This window comes from Anabrus simplex, chromosome 1 (assembly GCF_040414725.1).
Source record: "Anabrus simplex isolate iqAnaSimp1 chromosome 1, ASM4041472v1, whole genome shotgun sequence".
Lineage (NCBI taxonomy): Eukaryota > Metazoa > Arthropoda > Insecta > Orthoptera > Tettigoniidae > Anabrus > Anabrus simplex.
Genome location: NC_090265.1, coordinates 733,739,138 through 733,758,569, shown reverse-complemented (window position 1 = coordinate 733,758,569; position 19,432 = coordinate 733,739,138). Strand labels below are relative to the sequence as shown.

Genomic DNA, 19,432 nt, shown 5'->3' with positions numbered 1-19,432 from the left:
GCTGGCAGGTTACGTCAGGATACTGAGAGATAAGAACCGGACAACCGCTCACTGCGTGTTCCTCAGCGCTACTCGCCTAAAGGCCAGCTCACACTTACCTGAAGGGAACCGCGAAGGTAGGAAATTCCGATAAGAAATCTTCCTGTATACCCTCATACCTATCGGAAGCACGTCTCGTCATTTAGATAGGTGATCGTCAAAACCTGTCTGTCAGTTGTGTGTGAAGCGTTGGCCCAGCCGAATGCAACTAATGAATCACGTGTTTAATTTTCTCTTTGCTCAATAAGGTAACAAGTAACGAATAACCAAAATAGATTATTATTATTATTATTATTATTATTATTATTATTATTATTATTATTATTATTATTATTATTATTATTATTATTACTATTATTATTATTATTATTATCATTATCGTCATCATCACCGGTACGAATCGTTATCAGCAATGCAATTACTATATCTACAAAGCGGAAACTGCACGTTTGCGGGATACACGCTAGGAAGAAGAAGCACAAGAACATAAAGACGAAGAGAAGGAGAAAAAGGAAGAAAAGAATTGTAAGACCCTCCTGTAGTTTCTTCTTATTCTTCAATCTTCCTTAAAAAGGAGAAGTAGATAATGAAGATAAAGGGGAACTTCAAGGCTCTCCTCCATTTTTTTCTTTTTCTTCAACGTTTCTTAAGAAGAAGAGGAAGAAGAAGAAGAAGAAAAGAAGACGTATGATTTTGGCTATTTTCTACCCGTACTCCTTCTTTTTATTTTTATTGTAATTATCGTAGTTGTTACGCACTCTGTTGTATCGAAATGGAAGAGGAAGGAGAAAAACTAGGAGAAATTGAGTTCCGTACAGTACATTTTCTTCTTTTCAACCTTCCCTAAGAAGGAGAAGTAGAAGAAGATAACTAAGAAGAGAATAAGACGAGGAGAAAGGAGAATTTTAAGACCCTCCCGTATCTTTTTCTCTTCTTGTTCTTCAATCTACCTTAAGAAGAAGAATAAGAAGAAGTATGCTTTTGCCCATTTTCTACCCGTACTTCTTTTCCTTCATTATATTACACTTATCGTAGTTGTTACGCACTCTATATGGAAATGGAACAACAACAAGAATTAAAATGGAGAAATTTAGTCCCAGCAAGTACAGAGATCTTGAGTTCACGGTATTAATTTATCTAGACAAATAAGAGGTGAATTTTCTATATTGCTTCAATCGTTGTTGCGCCATGAAGATACATTTAAATTATATTTTTGAATAAACATTGTGAAATGTCAACAGCTATTTCAGTTGGATTTGCATTTGTCATATAGAAAAGTGTACTTTTCAAATAATTGAATAAGTTTTTCGAAATCCATTGTTAATACAGCTCAGTTCAAACACCTCTCAGTAATGTGAATATCCGCAGGGGAAGCAAACAGCGTGTACGGCATGGACTCAGCGCAATTGCGAAACACCTGCATACTTTACGAGCGTTAAAGCAGAAGAAATAATCTCGCCAAGCAAATTCCTCTTCTTCGGCGTGGCGCGTTTCCCCTCCAGTAGGTGCTATGTGTGAGCCACCACATTATTACACAGTGAAAGAATATCTTCCTTCCTTCGCGCCGCGTCTCCCTTCGCTAGATTTCAGCAGGCCTTAATGCACCCTTACGTTAGTAATCCTCGATTTCGAACTCAAAATAGTAGGCTGGTATTTGGTACAATTGCTGTCAACATAGACTGTCAACGTCCAGCGACGACGAATACACAGACATAATTTCAATCTCTGGAGAATCTTGTCGGAGTGCACCCGAAGCTCGCAGACGGTATACAGAGGAGTTTCCAAATGGTCGCCTGCCTTCTATACACGTCTTCTGCCGAACGGAGTTACAATTAACAGCTAATGGATCGTCCAAGGCACATACAAGCAACTTTTTGGTGGAGTCTGTATGTGTATAAATTAATAAGTTGTTGTACTTTATTTCCTGCATACACCATTGGCGTATTTCCAAACGCACCTCGTTCCAGAACATGTACTGTAAAATGACTGCTATTTGTTTCCCATCCGAAATGCAACACGTTGTAGCGCTCCTTTGTAAACCAGCGATTAGGCATCCCGTTCATCACTGGTGCATGCGGGACACGTATAACTAGAAAGAACGGTGCTGGGGGCCACCAGGTACATAGTGTACATTGTATGAATAAATAATTGGAGTCACAGATAAGACATTTTGCGGAAATGGTTTACTCTATAGACTCAGAAATAAGTTACAGGATTGTGAGACGGACAGCAGGGGCGAAAAGTCAGGTTGTGAGTTTCACCAAGGGGAAGATGCCTCTCGCTTTGTTGATGGGGTGTTCACTGTAAGAGTATGTCGCACCGACACAGATAATAGTCTTATGGCGACAATGGGATAGGAAAGGCCTAGGAGTTGGAAGGAAGCGGCCGTGGCCTTAATTAAGGTACAGCCCCAGCATTTCACTGGTGTGAAAATGGGAAACCACGGAAAACCATCTTCAGGGCTGCCGACAGTGGGCTTCAAACCCATTATCTCCCGGATGCAAGCTCACAGCCACGTGCCCCTGACCACACGGCCAACTCGCCCAGTAATTCCTAGTCTCAAATGTCACATTTCAATATAATTATTTACTATTGTTCTTCTTAAAATATAAATAATAGGGCAAACAAGGGCATACAGTGTACGCAACTATGGAGAATGGCTGGCGCGTGCTTGTAGCCTATACGGGGTTGTAGTGCTACGGACTCTGCCTCTTCCCCCACCGCGCGCGCTTCCCCCTTACATCTCAACCCCCTCACCAACATTATATCCTCGGACGGAAGCTCGAGAGCCTGTACCTTATCTTCAACCTGAAACATTTACCAGCGAACTGCGCGCTGAAAGTCACCCACCTAAGTTTAATAACTTATTGTCGAACAGTCTTCCCTATTGATGAGAATTCACAGTTTGACAATGAAAAGCAATTTTCTTAGCAGCATTCGAGTCCGATATTTGACTTCAAATCTCGAGAGGAAATACAAAAATATTTTCGTTCTCCAGGGAGGACACCGTTCGGGAGTCCTTAAGGGTCGGCCGCTACTGGTCACAAAGGATATCCAGCTGGTCGTAATTATTTTGTTCCCCGAAAACACCACGCTGTACGTCATCTTGCAGGAAATATCCTAATGACCTTTCCTGTTCATTCAGTTGAGGAAGAAGATAGTTCATATCCAATATCGATCAAAATCAATCAGGTTAAAACTTAGCCCTACAGATTCTCGCGTGATGGGAATTTACACGTCCATGCCCCATCAGGAAACATCTCTAATTTATGATTTAATTAACCACCGTTGACAGACTGAATGAAACTATTGTAATAATGTGTTCTTGCATTTAAACATTGCACTTAAAATAATCCCGGACGGAATAGGAATGGGAGTATACTCGAATAACCTTACAACAACACTTTATCTTCCACCGTCTTTCAATTTTTGGTAACTTACTTCCCGATACAGACGTATTGACACCCTATGGATCCTTCAAACACAAAATGAAACGATTCCTCTAAAGTCCTATTCCGGTTTCTATTTCCTTGCGTCTTTCCAAACCATGACCTTTCCTCTTGCTACCTCGTTAGCCGACTCTTGCCAGTTATCGTCGCCATTACTTTCTTACCGTTGATAGTCAATGTTGTTGTTTATCCCTATTCTTATGTTATTACTTTCTTCCTTTATGCGTTTACACTCCAGTGTTGGTTTTTCCCTCGGACTCAGCGAGAAATCCTACCTCTACCGCATGAAGGGCAGAGTCCTGGAGCGTGAGATATTGGGTCAGGGGTACAAATGGGGAGGAGGACCAGTACCTTGCCCAGGCGGCCTTAGCTGCTGTGCTGAACAGGTGCCTTGTGAGAGGGATGGAAAGAGTAGAAGGTATTGACAAGACCACCTATTTAAATTTGTTATGTTAGTGTAAAGTGGCACCACATCAGCTGTAGCTAATAATTACTTAATTAAATAAATAAACAAATAAATATGTAAGGAGATTCAGAACGAATAAGAATCTGAGGAAAACAAGTAAGGATTAGACTGAGAGATAGTGAGAAGCAGATGATTATGGCTGAATATAAGAATAAGGAATATTATCGGAATTCTCCGAAATTATAAAAAAAAAAGTCAATAAAGAACGAAAGGCTTCGAAACAAATAAATAAGAGTATGGTGTGTTGGATAATGGCACTTTATAGTAATAAGTTTCAGAGAGAGAAGGATGACAAAAATCGTTGTTTGTTTTGTGGAGAAATAACGGAAGAAGCCCATCTGTTGAGAGTATGCGCGGAGACAGACTCACTGGGTAGCGAACATAAAACAAAAAGAGAAAGAGAGAAAGAATTATGTACAATTGTTAAATTATTAAAGAAATTATGGATTACACTGGGAAGAATAGAAAAATATTCTGTATTTTAAGAAATATATGGCATAAAAGTACGAAACAAATAAAACAACCACTAAAGAAAACAATTAAGGGAATGGTACGTGTTTTGCTATATTACAGTCGAAAAGAAAAGGTTACATACTTCTGCCTTTTCCGTAATAGTTGGACAACCCTTCCTGTATGTTGATTGTTTTCATTTCTGCTTGTGACGTACTTCCAAACGGTGGATACTTTAGTCCTTTATTCCAGTGCGATAGAAGGCAAAAAGTATGGAGGAAACGTCATGCAAGCATCCAAAAGAAAAATATTGTCTCATTATTGAAACATGAAGGTAGAGTCTTATCTTGTGCTGGGGTAGACAGTTTAGCGTTTATTGAAAATAAAATGGAGAGGAAAATCTCTGTTTAAAAACTGGGACTAAGAATTGACAGGGTCATTCAACAAGACAACGACCCGAAACACACTGTTGCAAGAGTGCAAACATGTCTGCTTGGAAATGTTCGCAAACAATTTCATTCGCCTCCCGACCTTGACATTAACCCTAGTGTGCACCTTTTTGAAGAACTTCATAGGCGGATTAGGAAATATTCTAACAAGAAAAACTTTCCATAAAAACAGAAGGGAACAAATTTTCACCAGAAGTCACCAAAACCCACTGGAATCAATGCCCCTGCGTTTGGAAGCTGTGCTAGCAGCAAAATCTACTGAAGCTAATAGTGAAAACTTGTTGTTCCTGAATATTTGTTTCGTGTCAGAAATAAACGATATAGGATGGCCTTTAATCTCCACTTAGTTATTAATGGGATAAATTATCTACAAGTCTAGCATTTTATTTTGTAAGTGGATAATATTCCATTCTGTTTTGATTACACTTGCATGAAATTTTGAAGTGTATGTAGACTTTTGTTACCGACAATATGTAAGGTTGTATATCATCCAGGACAAAAGGATAAAGAAAAGTTTGATAATGTGTACAATGGATATAAAGAGTAATAGGTTTCATTGTAGTAATATTTAATATAGTAATAGACAAATAGTTGTGACAAGGATAATGTAATGCGTGTATCAAACAAATGGATTGCAATAAATCTCTCCGCAGTTTCAAGTCATCCGGAACTATTCTGTAAACTACTGAATAAAAGTACTGTATTTCAAAACCAAAAATAGCGTCTAAACTCACCATTATGATGTCTAAATCCTCAGTTGTTGCAGCTGTTTTGCTTCGTTTGATGTGAACTTGTTGTTTCAGGAGGAACATGTCAGCAACAGCAGCAGGCTGTGAACGGCACGGGCTCCATGCTGAGGTCCTCTTGCGATGGCCACTTGCCAGGTGAGTGCACTCTGTGGCAACAGCCACGTAAAGTGTTCTTTTACGTTACGAGTAAAATGATACCTACCATATATTATTTCATACTGTGGTGAATTTATCTATATTAAAGTAATATTTAATTATAAATCATTTTGGCCAACGGCCGTAGCCGTGTTGACACACCGGATCCCGTGAGATCTCCGAAGTTAAGCAACATTGGGCGTGGTCAGGAGTTGGATGGGTTGCCACGCGCTGTTGATGGGGAGAAAGGGAATGGAGGAGCGGAAAGGAACTGGCCACCCTACCGCACATAAACTCCGGCTCAGGAGCACCTCTGCGGAGGTTTCGGACCTGCCTTCGGGCAGAATAACCCTTACCTACCTAAATCATTTTGATTGGTCGCCAATCAAATCATAAATGTTTGACTCATCCAGCGAGGTTTACATGGAGCTATCTTGTCCGCCTCAAATACCTTCTGATCCGTTTTAGATACAGACATCCTCTTTCGTAATTTTTAAATTGTATTAAGGGGCTCATAAAACACTGCCCAACTCGTCTTCATCACATGCATAATTACCGAGAAACCACTAGTATCTTCGTTTTTTAAATGGGACTATATTTATTTCATCCAGTAGAACTATGAATCCAGCAATAAGTGCGGTGATGTGCTTGTTTTGTAAATCCCCAAATACAATTTAAGAATTTGAAAACAGAATGTCTATAACGGATCAAAAGAAATATAGTTTGAAATAAAATAACTTCATTTCATAGTATGTCTTATTTTCCTTCTTCCCGGACTTGAAAGAGTACAGAAAATTATACTTTACCGTGCTGTAATTGCTTTTCGTACTCTTTTATTAGAAGTGATTTCTGTTTGTTTGAACTCCGCTTCATAGTAAAGTAAACACGGATAGTCGGAGAGATCATGAATCAAGGAACACCTTGCTGTATTGCTTCTCCGCCTGATTGCAGCACCGTGTTTCCGCACCAATCTAAACAAAACATGGCGTCTCTGCACTCCCAGCTCAAGAAACCTGCCGCCATCACAATACTGACTAATGTATATATCGGATATATCATACACCCATCATTAATCCAGAACCAGAGGACCATGTAGGCTATTGGACTGTTCGCTGCTTCCCATAACATTAATTTCTATGTTTTATTACAATATAACTCCATGTACACACCTCTTACATCTTTCATAACAAGACACGAAAAAAGAAAACATGAAAGCATCGATCAAACATGGACGATTTGTGTCGCGACGAATCAAAATATCGGTAACCTTTTCGCAGCCTCTCGCTGTATTGAACTCTTTTTGTTTGGGTCATCAGTCCATTGACTTGTTTGATGCAGCACTCCATGCCACCCTATCTTCTACTAACTTTCACTTCTACGTAACTACTTCATCCTACATGCACTCAAATCTGTTTGTCATATTAGCACTTGATCTAACCCTACCGCTCTTAACCCCTACACTTCCCTCAAAAACCAATTGAACAAGTCCTGGGTGTCTTAGATGTGTCCTATCATTCTATCTCTTCTTCTGGTCAAATTTAGCCAAATCGATCTCCTCTCGCCAATTCGATTCGGTATCTCTTCATTCGTCTTTCGATCTGCCCATCTCACCTTCAGCATTCTTCTGTAACACCACATTTCAAAAGCTCCCTTTCTCCTTCTTTCTCACCTAGTTGTCGTCAACGCTTCACTTCGATGCAATGCCACGCTCCAGACGAAAGACTTCAAAGACATATTTCTTAAGAGAAACGTTCGCAGTGAGCAAATTTCCTTCTTTAACAAAGGTCTTTCTTGCTTTTCCTAATCTCCATTTTATGCCCTCCGCACTTCTACTACTCAAGTAACAATATTCATCTATTGTTTCTATTTTTTTAATTTGCTTTACGTCGCTTCGACACAGATAGGTCTTATGGCGACGATGGGAGAGGAAGGGCCTAGAAGTGGGAAGGAAGCGGCCGTGGCCTTGATTAAGGTACAGCCCCAGCATTTGCCTGGTGTGAAAATGGGAAACCACGGAAAACCATCTTCAGGGCTGCCGACAGTGGGGCTCGAACCCACTATCTCCCGAATACTGGATCCTGGCCGCACTTAAGCAACTGCAGCTATCGAGCTCGGTCTGTTTTTTTAAGACTTCACTATAGTACCGGGCACTGCCCGGATACTTCTCTGAATGTTTGCTTTTATGTTCTGTGTTACCATTTAATTAATTATATGTGAACTGATTTTTTAAATTTCTTTATTATGACGCGAACTAATATTATACGAACTATTTCGTAGTTTAGTAGTTTTTTGTGCGTTTAATTTTTACTTCTAGATTAATTGGTTGCATGTTAAGGCTTGTCCTCGTGGCAGCCCTGATTGTTTGGGGAGAAGTTGATCCTTCTAAATAAATAATAACAGTAAGTTATAACTGTATGTTGCGCTGTACTGTAGATATGATAGATGCGATTCCAGCTGTCACTGAGGCTATCACCAATCAGCCTAGTGACCCCGAAAACTGTGGACTCAACACTAATCTCGGTCATTTTGAGGTTTTTCACCCCTTCTCACCACCCATGCCGATGGAGGGGGTGAACTTGTACTTAAGGGCATTCAGAGTGTCACTATTCATCTCAGCAACCCCATAAACTAAGGGTTCGACACTAATATCCTTTCGATAGCACTTGCAAGGAGTATTCCCCCAAAGTACTTTCTTGCACACAGTAAGTCATTTGTGGGCGAAGTTTGATTGAAGTTATTCTGAAACATTCAAACATAAATCCATAAAATTTTTGATTTTGGGCATTTTATTTTACACACCTTCTCACCAGCCATGCCAATGGGGCGGAGGGAACAGTGGACTTAAACGGCATTCAGAGTGCTGCAATACATCTCAGGGACCCCAAGACTCCACAGTTCTAGCCCTTCAGGCAAGCAACTCAATGTTGAAAACATCCTGGGGATATGAGCTACGAAATTTAGGTAAATAAAAAAGAATACATTATGAGAATATATTGTTTATGTATTACTAAATATTACGATCCTTTTCTAAATCATCACTTCCCGGTTGATTAGATTAGCAGTTTGCCTTTTTATAGTACTACGAGCGCTAATGTGATTCAATGCAGAGTTTCACTTAAGCCCTTATAACTACATTCGGTGTGCACATTTTTCAAAAATTCAAAAAAGCCTGAGGATATTGAACCAAGGAATACATTACAGAAATAATCATGTAAATGAGTTAATATGTCTAGGATTTGAATCAAAAAGGAAGAGTAAAGAAACAAGCGAGTTTAGGCTGTTTTCCGGAACTGCATTCAGAGAGGAAGTGATTTTCGAAATTTGTTATATAGTTTGATATCATTTTACGTTTTTCGTAGTATTGGGACCCCTACTTTGTCCGGTAAGAAATGCTTTCAACTATTGATTGGACACTAATATCTTTTCCGATTATTTTTACATGTACCCCTCCACATCCTGACCCCTACGAGTGCTAGAGGTATCTTACCCCATAGTATTATTCTCCAGATAGCAAGTTATAGGTGCACCAAGTTTGGTTGAAATTGCTGCATGTGTTCCAGATCCATGTTGGAACATACACACTTAGATTGCGTTAGATTTCAATTACTTTTCTCATTACAGTGCAAATTAGTTTTATAACTTGTACCTTGGATCACATTTCTTAACTGATACCTTAACATATTCCCTGATTATGGTGTATGAACTATAAAGTACAACTTGTTACTTGAATGTCTCTAGAGCTTTGTTTGGGATCCTCGGAGAGCTCACATCTAGAGAGGAAGGCTAAACGTTCGCCGTGTGTTCCAGGTGAGCCGACTGCAGAGCAGGTTGCTGCCTTCTTACGCACCCACCCTGACTTCCTGGAGAGGTTCGTGCTGGAGGAAGTGGAGCTGGAACAGCTGGAGCGGTGGATGATCCGCAGTACACAGCGCGCCAAGAAGAGGCTGGATGCTGCAGGAACAGGTACAGTGTACGACAAGATTACTTGATTTGACAACTGGAAAAGGTCCATAGGAAAGCTGCACGATTTAGTCTGGACAATTTTGGACGAAAGCGTATGGCACGGAAATGTTGAATAATTTGCGCTGGGAAGACTTGGGAGTGAGGTGGCTAGCTGTATGGTATGTTCCGAGCTGTCTCTGGACAGATGCCATTTAATGACATTAGTAGAAATTAAAGTTGAGAGCAGGAAAGTGTGAATATAAAGTTGGAATTCCAGAGGACAAGTTCGGGCAAATATTCATTTATAGGAAGAAGAGTTAAGGACTGGAATAATTTACCAAGGGAACTGTTCGATAAATTCCCAATCATTTAAGAAAAGGCTAGGTGAGCAGTTGACATGGAATATGCCAGCTGGGTGACAGGCCTAAATGCGGGTATGTGGTGAGTTAATTAATGAATAAATTAACAAATCAATGAATTATTATCAAATGCATTGCAATTGTAACATATCCGATAATGATCCCGAGGTGCAGTGGGAGAGGAAGGAAGAAAAGTTGCCTCTTCTTCGCAGTAGATTGGGTCGCTAATGTGGATTTTCTTCTTCCAAAAGCACCTCGTCCAGAAGTACGTGTAGATTCGTGCTCTCTTCTGGGACGCCCTCTAATGTTGGCAGCGTCCTCTCTCCTACATATTTCTGGTCCTTCTTCTGGCATGCTCGCTTCATCTGAGTGCAGCTTCTCTGACTGTTTCACACACTTGTATTACGTTTACCCTTCTCCTTACTTCCTTGTTTCGTACTTTTCGACCCGCTAGCATCTCTGCTAGATCCAGTTCGTCATCCGCCACGTTCCTATCCTGTCGATCACCCCTTTCAATTTGTGTGGCACAGGTTCCTCCAGTGCACCACCTTGTTGAGCTGTCGGGATATCTATTCACAAGTGATTCCTCAGCCTCTCCTTGTCCTCATTACCCGCTGTTAGAAATTAAATTAAACCATAATATTACCGTAAATTACAGTACATCAAAGCAAGACGTAGCATGATAGAGAGAAAATCTACTGAGAATAGGTGGCCTAACGCTAGGGAAACTACAAAGCTTCGGCCTGCGCATTAATCCGTAACGCGAAAATACGTTTAATTAATTGTTATTAGAATTTTAAAATATTGCAATATTCATTACAGTCCCCGCACCACATGGATTCTATTTATTCAAATTACTTGTAAATAATATAAGTTATATGATTTTGTACAATTTGGAGTGCTCTCAAAATCGCAGTTCTTGCAGAATATTACTAGGGAGTCGAAACCTTTTGAAATTTGTGATCGTTCCGCGCGCAGCAATTTGTGTCCCAAGTCACGAAAGCAAGGCCCATAGTGACACTTAATCTGACTGTTGGATCGATGATGACGCTGTGTTTTGTGCTGAACTATTTTGACATGGCTGGGGGTCGTCCGAAAATGTGTGACGGAACTGTAACCATAGCAACCGTGGGTGCTTTGTCGTATGGCTACATCCTGTTTCCAGTCGTTTGCTCGGGTCAGGAATGGAATGAATGAAGCCCCCATCCAGCCTGACGCACTCCTCAGGGGCAATGATTAATGAATGATATGAAATGATATTGGAGAGTGTTGCTGGAGTAAAAGATGACAGGGAAAATCGGAGTACCCGGAGAAAAACCTGCGAGTCCAGCGCGTTGCTGCCTGAGCCATGGACGCTCTCTCTTATAGCTGTTGCAGTCTGAAATTAGCAGCCGTTGATGGATAGCCATGACCGGGGGACATGTTTATAGTCATTTGATGTACGTAAAGGGCAAAGTGTTGTTTTTTCTTTCAAATGTACCTTCTTAGTATGTCTCTATGTATATAGCTTTTACAAAACCTGTGGGCTAATCTGTTTTAAAACGTTACCATGTAATAAAACTAGTTTTTACACTTTTTGCACTTAGACCAGTACTTGTTTACTCATTTAGCCATTTTCTGAACCACGTGGCTAACTTGTTGCTTGCCCGCCACATGAACCTCGCTTCAATCACGCAATACATCTTGCAACACCCCGGGCCGCTCGTGGGATATATATTTAGCCATGTCCACTGATATTGAACGGTTCTGGGAGGGAATGCACACGCTGTCGACCCAGCCACTTTCTGAGCCTAGTAAAAGGGTCATTTATCTTTCATCATCTCAGAAACTTAATGTAGAAGTGACTTGACAACATGTAACTCAAAACTAGTAACTTTTCTAATCTCTTGCGGTGGTATTTTTTACTTGACGTGGGAAGAAGGATAAATACTTTTACAACACTAAAATAAATAAAAAACGTTCTGTTAAGATGATCGTATACTTTATACATTGAGCAAAAATGGTAATTTCCCACTGTCGCTACCAGAGCCAGCACACAAATAAATGCTCATCATTCCTTACAAATGAGATCAAATACGTTGCTAGACCTTTGACACAATCCATCTTGCCTACTGCCAATAATTCACATACTAAAACTTTACAGACTTTCTTTCATACCTGTAGATCCTTGACCCAATGCTTCAAAGTATAATGGAAAAGTTACGGAAGCATTTCTTTCTGTACACAATTCAGCAGACGGGAAGTATCATTCGCTTAACACACAATTGCATACACGATTTGATCGGACAATGTTATCCCCAAACTCAGACCACTAACGCGGAGTAAAGGTGGGACGGCGCACGTATACCCAGGCGGCAGCTCCACTGAGTGACAATAAGGGTTGTCACTCGGTTTCTTTTCTCTCGAAACGAGGGGCGCTGTCAAGAACATGGTTGTCATGTTTTATGTCGACTGTTTAAACAAGTTAGCATTTAATTTATTCTAAAGACAAAATATAAAACCTGATGATGAACCACAGCACAAATCAATATCAGAGAATATTTTGTTTCGTACACAACCCGTGCGGTAGTCGAAGGAAGAAAGAAAAACGGACAGAAGGAATTGGCAAATAAACTCGACAGCGAACTTTTACATAGCCGTAAATTATCGCCATTTACACATGCAAATAGCAAGTCTCCCAAAATACTAAACTTAAATTCATATCAAAGTCATGCTGTTAATATCAGTGTCTCGCTTTCAGTAAAGAAAGTAAAAGTAAAATCATCACCCACGCACTGGAATAATAGTAATAATAATAACCCTCGGAATGTCTAGTTCGGACACAAAATACCCAATAAACTTAGCTGTTTTAAAAAATGAAATGCAGTATTTACCTTCGCTCTATTCGTCTGCTAGCTGAATCAATCTATCTTGGTTGGTGATTCATGTACTTCTCTTCTATCTAAGAGGTGTATTGACGAGAGAGCTGTGAGGATTTCTGTTGCGGAGCGAGAACTATAAATACCGTCCTACCTCTGCTGGGGATCGCAATTACACGATTGGTTTCTGCAAAACAATGTTCACTAAGAAGAAAACCCAGTAAGAGCGGTATCTCATCGGTACAATCGCTGGACACGGGAAGTCCTCTAACCACCCCCTATACTCTCTAGATTTAAGTTCCCGCGACTTCGACCTAACGCCTAAGATGAAGGAACCACCACGTGGGATTCGCTCCAGAATAGTTGAAGAAGTTGTACAGGCAATCGATCGCTCTCTTCGCACCATTCAGAGATTAAGCCGTGCCCAAGGCACCCGCATTGTTCGAAACACGTACGCGTCGCTAGTGGCTACATCGAAGGCCTGTAAAACCTAGAACTTTGTAAGTATGCTATTTAACTAGAAAATAAATAGTTACCACTGATAAAATCATACCACTTCCTCTTTCCGAAAATCAAACATCCATGAATACCGGTATATCTCCCGGTCATAGTCATCCATCGACGGCTGCTAATTTCATATGGCAACCAGCCTTAAGACATAGCCTGCACGGTTGCTAGGTAATATTGTCTGACGATCCATCTATACATTACATCACTGCCTGCACGGTTGCCAGGTAACATTGTTTGACCATCCATCCATACCTTACATCACTGCCTGCACGGTTGCTAGGTAACATTGTTTGACCATCCATCCATACCTTACATCACTGCCTGCACGGTTACTAGGTAACATTGTATGACGATCCATCCGTACCTTACATCACTGCCTGCACATTTGCTAGGTAACATTGTTTGATCTTCCATCCATACCTTACATCACTGCCTGCACGGTTGCCAGGTAACATTGTTTGACCATCCATCCATACCTTACATCACTGCCTGCACGGTTACTAGGTAACATTGTATGACGATCCATCCGTACCTTACATCACTGCCTGCACATTTGCTAGGTAACATTGTTTGATCTTCCATCCATACCTTACATCACTGCCTGCACATTTGCTAGGTAACATTGTTTGATCTTCCATCCATACCTTACATCACAGCCTGCACGGTTGCTAGGTAACATTGTTTGACCATCCATCCATACCTCACATCACTGCCTGCACGGTTGCTATGGTTACACTTTCGTCAAATACGTTGTCGCGTCAGGTTACACAAATTATCGAATGAACCCCCAGCCATAGGACATATTTATGTCAAAAAGTAAGGCCCGGAAACAGAGTACCAGTTTCCACTTAATGTACCTAACCTGAGAAGAAAATTGTGTTCACCTTACCTGGTTTTCGCGAACTATTTTTATTATTTTGGTAATAAACTTTCAACTTACAGCCCGCCTGGGTGACATGATCGTTGAGACCTCAAGTCTATATGGTCTGACACCGTGGTTAGCCGGTTCGAGTCTCGTTGGAAGAAAAATGTTCACCATGAGAATGTTGGCCGGTAGGAGAGGTGGTGTTATACGATTTCTACAGTTATCATTAGATTGCATGCTGCCAACAGCAAATGAGTATTTGTATGGCGTCGTATGGGGCTATTTTCCGGCACTGAGTTCCCAGTACCATATATCACTTCATTCATTTCTTCTGATTAACTGCTGTGATAAGGTGACATCAGTAAGGGCGTCCAGTCGTAAAACCTCGCTACGAATATCCATCTCACTCCATTCCTGACGCCGTAAAACAGGACAAGGGGGTTGTAGTACATGGCCAGCCTTGTATTACTGGGATCCGAACGCAGAAACTTCCAGTTTCCCGTCGCATAGTCTACCATTGAGCTATGTTGGCCTACAATCTCGGCATTTGTCGCCTGTTTTGTACTAATTGAATGTACACTTAATTTTACGACCGCAATGTACTGTGGCAGCATTTGCACTTTATGGCTGGTGTTCATCTGAAATTATCAGCCGTTGATGGATGGCCATGACCGAGAGATATATTTATGATCATTTGATTTTCTCAAAGAGAAAACTCGTGTCTTTTGAATGGTGTCCTTTCTTGTAGTCATGTTAGCATGGATATGGTTTTAGGCTCTGGTTAACTAGCGTAACGACGCCATCTTGGTGGACGGAAAGGCTGTTTCTTGAAATGCTGGACGTATTAGACCTGTAAACATTCTAATAATTATAACGGGAAAACATTAATCAATATTCTGAACACTGCGTAAGGAAAATAAAATTATTTATTTATTTATTTATTTATTTATTTATTTATTTATTTATTTATTTATTTATTTATTTATTTATTTATTTATTTATTTATTTATTTATTTATTTATTTATTTATTTATTTATTTATTTATTTATTTCGATTGATCGGAAGAGTTTATCTGCCATGTCGGTCGAGTGAAACGCTGTGTGTATGTATACTCCAGCATGTTGTAAGAGGCTGCTAAGAGGGGAACAACCACTCACTCTCTCGTCTTATAAGCCCTAAAATATATCACTGATTTTATGTCATTCCCTGTAGCGAAGAAATTTACATTCATCTTTTTTTTTTCTTCTTTTTTTTTTGTTATAATTTGATCGTGAATTTTGCCATATGCCATATCACTGTTCTGATCTTTATTTTTTTTTTTTACTTATTTCAGCCAAGAACGGGAGGAAGACCAGTCTGTCCAGGTGGAAGGTGAGTATATTGTCTTCATTATACAAAGAACTACATCTCTCAGAAATATTTGGTGACGTCAGACCTCAACACGTCTTGGGGTTAGTCAGCATGTACATACTATAGAAAATGTTCACAAATTCACTTTGAAAAATCTGGAATATTTATTGAACACTAGCATGTACCCGCGCCTTCGCCCGCGTTTATTAATTCTGAACACATATTTATTAACACGTCGTATTTGCATAAAATGCAAGAGTTACAATATTTTTATTTTTAATTGTGTTGTTAATTTCAATGCCCAAAGAGACCGGATGGGTTGATGGTACAAATAATATTGAAACAATAAAAAATACGAACCAAACAAACTAATTTTTCCTTGTACACCTTCCGGATAAACTATATTAAGTGTCCCTCCACTTGGAGCTAAGATGTACTGTATAGGGAACAACCCACGTACACTTGACCATGAGAGAAGCACGGTTTCCGAAGATCGAGTCCTGCAAATTTAACAGATCGTCTTCGTCCCTTGTTGATACACATAGCGAAGCTGAAAGGAACGGGGAACTGGAGACTTCTAACCTGAAACGGTATATCTGAAGGGATGATTTGAATCCCAGGAAATAATGCTACCTCGCCCGCGGCATGTCCGCTCATAATGGTGGCTTCAGTAATATTCAGCATCAGTTCCTTGACTGACAGTCATGCTCCATTGCAGATGGAAGGACGATTGATATTCCTGAGAAGGAAAATCGGTTGCACAATCGTCCGCTCCAATAAATAAATATATAAATAAATCAAACCATTAAATAATTAATAAATGCAGGCCTTTACTTGCATAAAGAATCATATAAGAATACGACTATGTTAAACATTTCAGATCTCTACTACGTGCCGTAGATTTGGCTAGGCATCGCGCACATAAAATCACCTCCGGTTATTACGGACTGAATTTGGCTATTCCTCTCTGCGAACGGAAATAGCCTCCTGCATCATGGACATAAAATGGCTCCTTGAGTTGTATTAAGTACCTTATGTACGTTGCCTAGCGACAGTGAATCTATACATTCAATCCTGGAGACAGCACGTTTGATTATCATATCACAGCACACGTTTTCATCAAGTCATTCGTTCATAACTCCCTAACGAACATGAAAATGAAAGATCCGACTTCGAGGTTTATTTGGACCCACTTCCATCCACCTGGCTCGGCGTGCCGTAGACTTGACTCTGCATCGCGCACAGCCACACACACACACAAACAAACACTTCCTTTCATTATTATAGATATTCGATTCAACTAAGTTTGCAACTGAGAAGCAAAATTGTCCCTAAGTGCACGAGCAGAGACAGAGGCTCTCCCCAGTAAACCTCCCTGCGTTTACTTCTGACCAAACTGTATGAGGCTGCGTGCTTATTATACTCCCCTGTAAAAGAATAATCGCCACAAATTTTCAGTTCTCACAACACCTCTCCTATCACCTTCGAATTGCATTAAAAGCGAGCGAAAAATCAAGCTTGAAGTTCTACGTGTCTGCTACTGTTGTTGTTTGAGTCATCAGTCTACAGACTGGTTCGACGCAGTTCACCATGCCACCCTATCCTGTGCTAACCTTTTCATTTCTACGTAACTAAATCTGCTCTAATCTGCTTGTCATATCCATACCTGGTCTACAACAATCGTTCTTACGGCCTACACTTCCCTCAAAAACCAACTCAACAAGTCCTTGATGTCTTACGATATGTCCTATCATTCAATCTCTTCTTATCAAATTTAGCCAAATCGATCTCCTCTCACCAATTCAATATCTCTTCATTCGTGATTCGATCGACGCATCTCACTTTCAGCATTCTTGTCTAACACCACATTTCAAAAGCTTCTATTCTCTTTCTTTCTGAGCTAGTTATCGTCCATGTTTCACTTCCATACAATGCCACGCTCCATATGAAAGTCTTCAAAAACATCTTTATAATTGCTATATCTATGTTCGAAGTGTGCAAATTTGTTTTCTTAAGAAAGGCCTTCCCTGCTTGTGCTAGTCTGCATTTTATGTCCTCCTTACTTCTGCTATCGTTAGTTATTTTACTACCCAAGTAACAATAGGCATCTACTTCCTTTAAGACTTCATTTCCTAATCTAATATTACCTGCATCACCTAACTTCGTTCAAATGCACTCTACTTTTGTTTTGGGCTTATTTTCATCTTCTGTTCCTTCGCCAACGGTCGTAGCCGTGTTGAAACACCGGATCCCGTGAGATCTCCGAAGTTAAGCAACATTGGGCGTGGTCAGGAGTTGGATGGGTTGCCACGCGCTGTTGGTGGGAGGTAAGGGAATGGAGGAGCGGAAAGGAACTGGCCACCCTACCGCACGTAAACTCCGACTCAGGAACACCTCTGCGGAGGTTCGGACCTGCCTTCGGGCAGAATAACCCTTACCTATCTATTCCATACCTTTCAGAAATTTCTGCAGATCTTCTGGGGACTCAGATGAAATAACATCGGCAAATCTCAGGATTTTGATTTCCTCTCCTTGGATTGTGATTCCCTTTGATTTCTTTTACCGCCTGTTCTATAGAACAAACGAAAGGAGGGGGAACAAACTGCAGCCTTGCCTCACTCCTTTCTGGATTTCGGCTTCTTTTTCAAAGCCTTTGAATCTTATCGGTGCAGACTGAATTTCGCACAGGTCGTAGATAATTCTTTGTTCTCGGTATCTGATCGTAATCACTTTCAGAATCTGAAATAGCTTGGTCCAATCAACATTATCAAACGGTTTTTTCTAAATCTACGAACGCTATGTACGTGGGCTTGTCCTTAATTCCATCCTCTAAGATCTGACGTAATGTCAGGATTGCTTCACGTGTTCCTACAAATCTTATGAATTCAAACTGATTTTCTCCCAGTTGTGTTTCAACTCATCTTTCCACTCTTCTGTAAATAATACGTGTTAAAATGTTGCAGGCGTGAGACACTAAACTAATGGTGCGGTAGTTTTCAACTTGTCAGCAACGGATTTCTTGGGAATGTGTATAACAACATTCTGTCTGAAATCGGATGGCATATCTCCTGTCTCATACATCTTAAATAGAACATCGTAATGGTTTGAAGCTAAACCAAAAGTAATTGTTAGCCGTGTGGCACGGGGATTTTAGTACCTCAAGATGACTGCGCTTTTGTTGTTAGCTACTGTTATCAGACGTGTCGACTTTAACTTTGCTGTTTTGGTGACGGTGACAGGCTGAAATACGGTTTCGAAATTATACACTATTGTACGTCGAAAGAAAAAATAATATCCCGACCGCACCCAATATTGAACCCAAGACCTTGCGGTGCTTGAAGCTTAGTCTGTTCTGGAAATGAGCCATCGTATGTGAGTCAGCTGTCCTCTGTTCAACTACCGGGATCTGCAAGTGGTTGACCATGGCCGCCTTTCTCTCTCAGCAGGACAAGAGCAAGGACAAGGCTAAGGCTCTTGGTACTCGGTACCTTACCCGTTCTGTTCAGCAGGTTGTTGAGACCACGGCGGTCCTTGGAAAACCGCAACCTCCCCGCTTGTTGGTACAGGCCGAATGCGTTTGTCCCAAGAACTTCCTGTGGGTAGGGGTGGTCGCAAGAGCGGCTGAAGGGTCACCACGGGGCCCTTAACATAGTCCTGGCATTGCTTCCACTTACTTGTGTCAGGCTCCTCGCTTTATCCGACCTCCCTTGATCAGCTCGTGACACTATTAGAGCATTCGAGGCCTAGGGAAACTTTCGTTTTCACACCCTTCGTGGCGCTAGTCTTTCTTTGGCCGACATCTTCATTTTT

The 19,432-nt window shown here is 40.7% G+C and overlaps 1 protein-coding gene across 4 annotated transcripts in view; it reads left to right on the top strand.

Annotated features, from left to right (window-relative positions):
* Positions 1 to 19,432, top strand: part of LOC136872814 (probable 3',5'-cyclic phosphodiesterase pde-5) — a 1,073,569-nt gene that overhangs the window by 971,129 nt on the left and 83,008 nt on the right. For all 4 annotated transcript variants that reach the window (XM_068227550.1, XM_068227549.1, XM_067146655.2 and 1 more), the window contains 3 exons: positions 5,657 to 5,737; positions 9,545 to 9,700; positions 15,606 to 15,643. In XM_068227550.1, the coding sequence (XP_068083651.1) occupies positions 5,657 to 5,737; positions 9,545 to 9,700; positions 15,606 to 15,643 (275 nt within the window). The remainder of the gene's footprint in view (positions 1 to 5,656; positions 5,738 to 9,544; positions 9,701 to 15,605; positions 15,644 to 19,432) is intronic.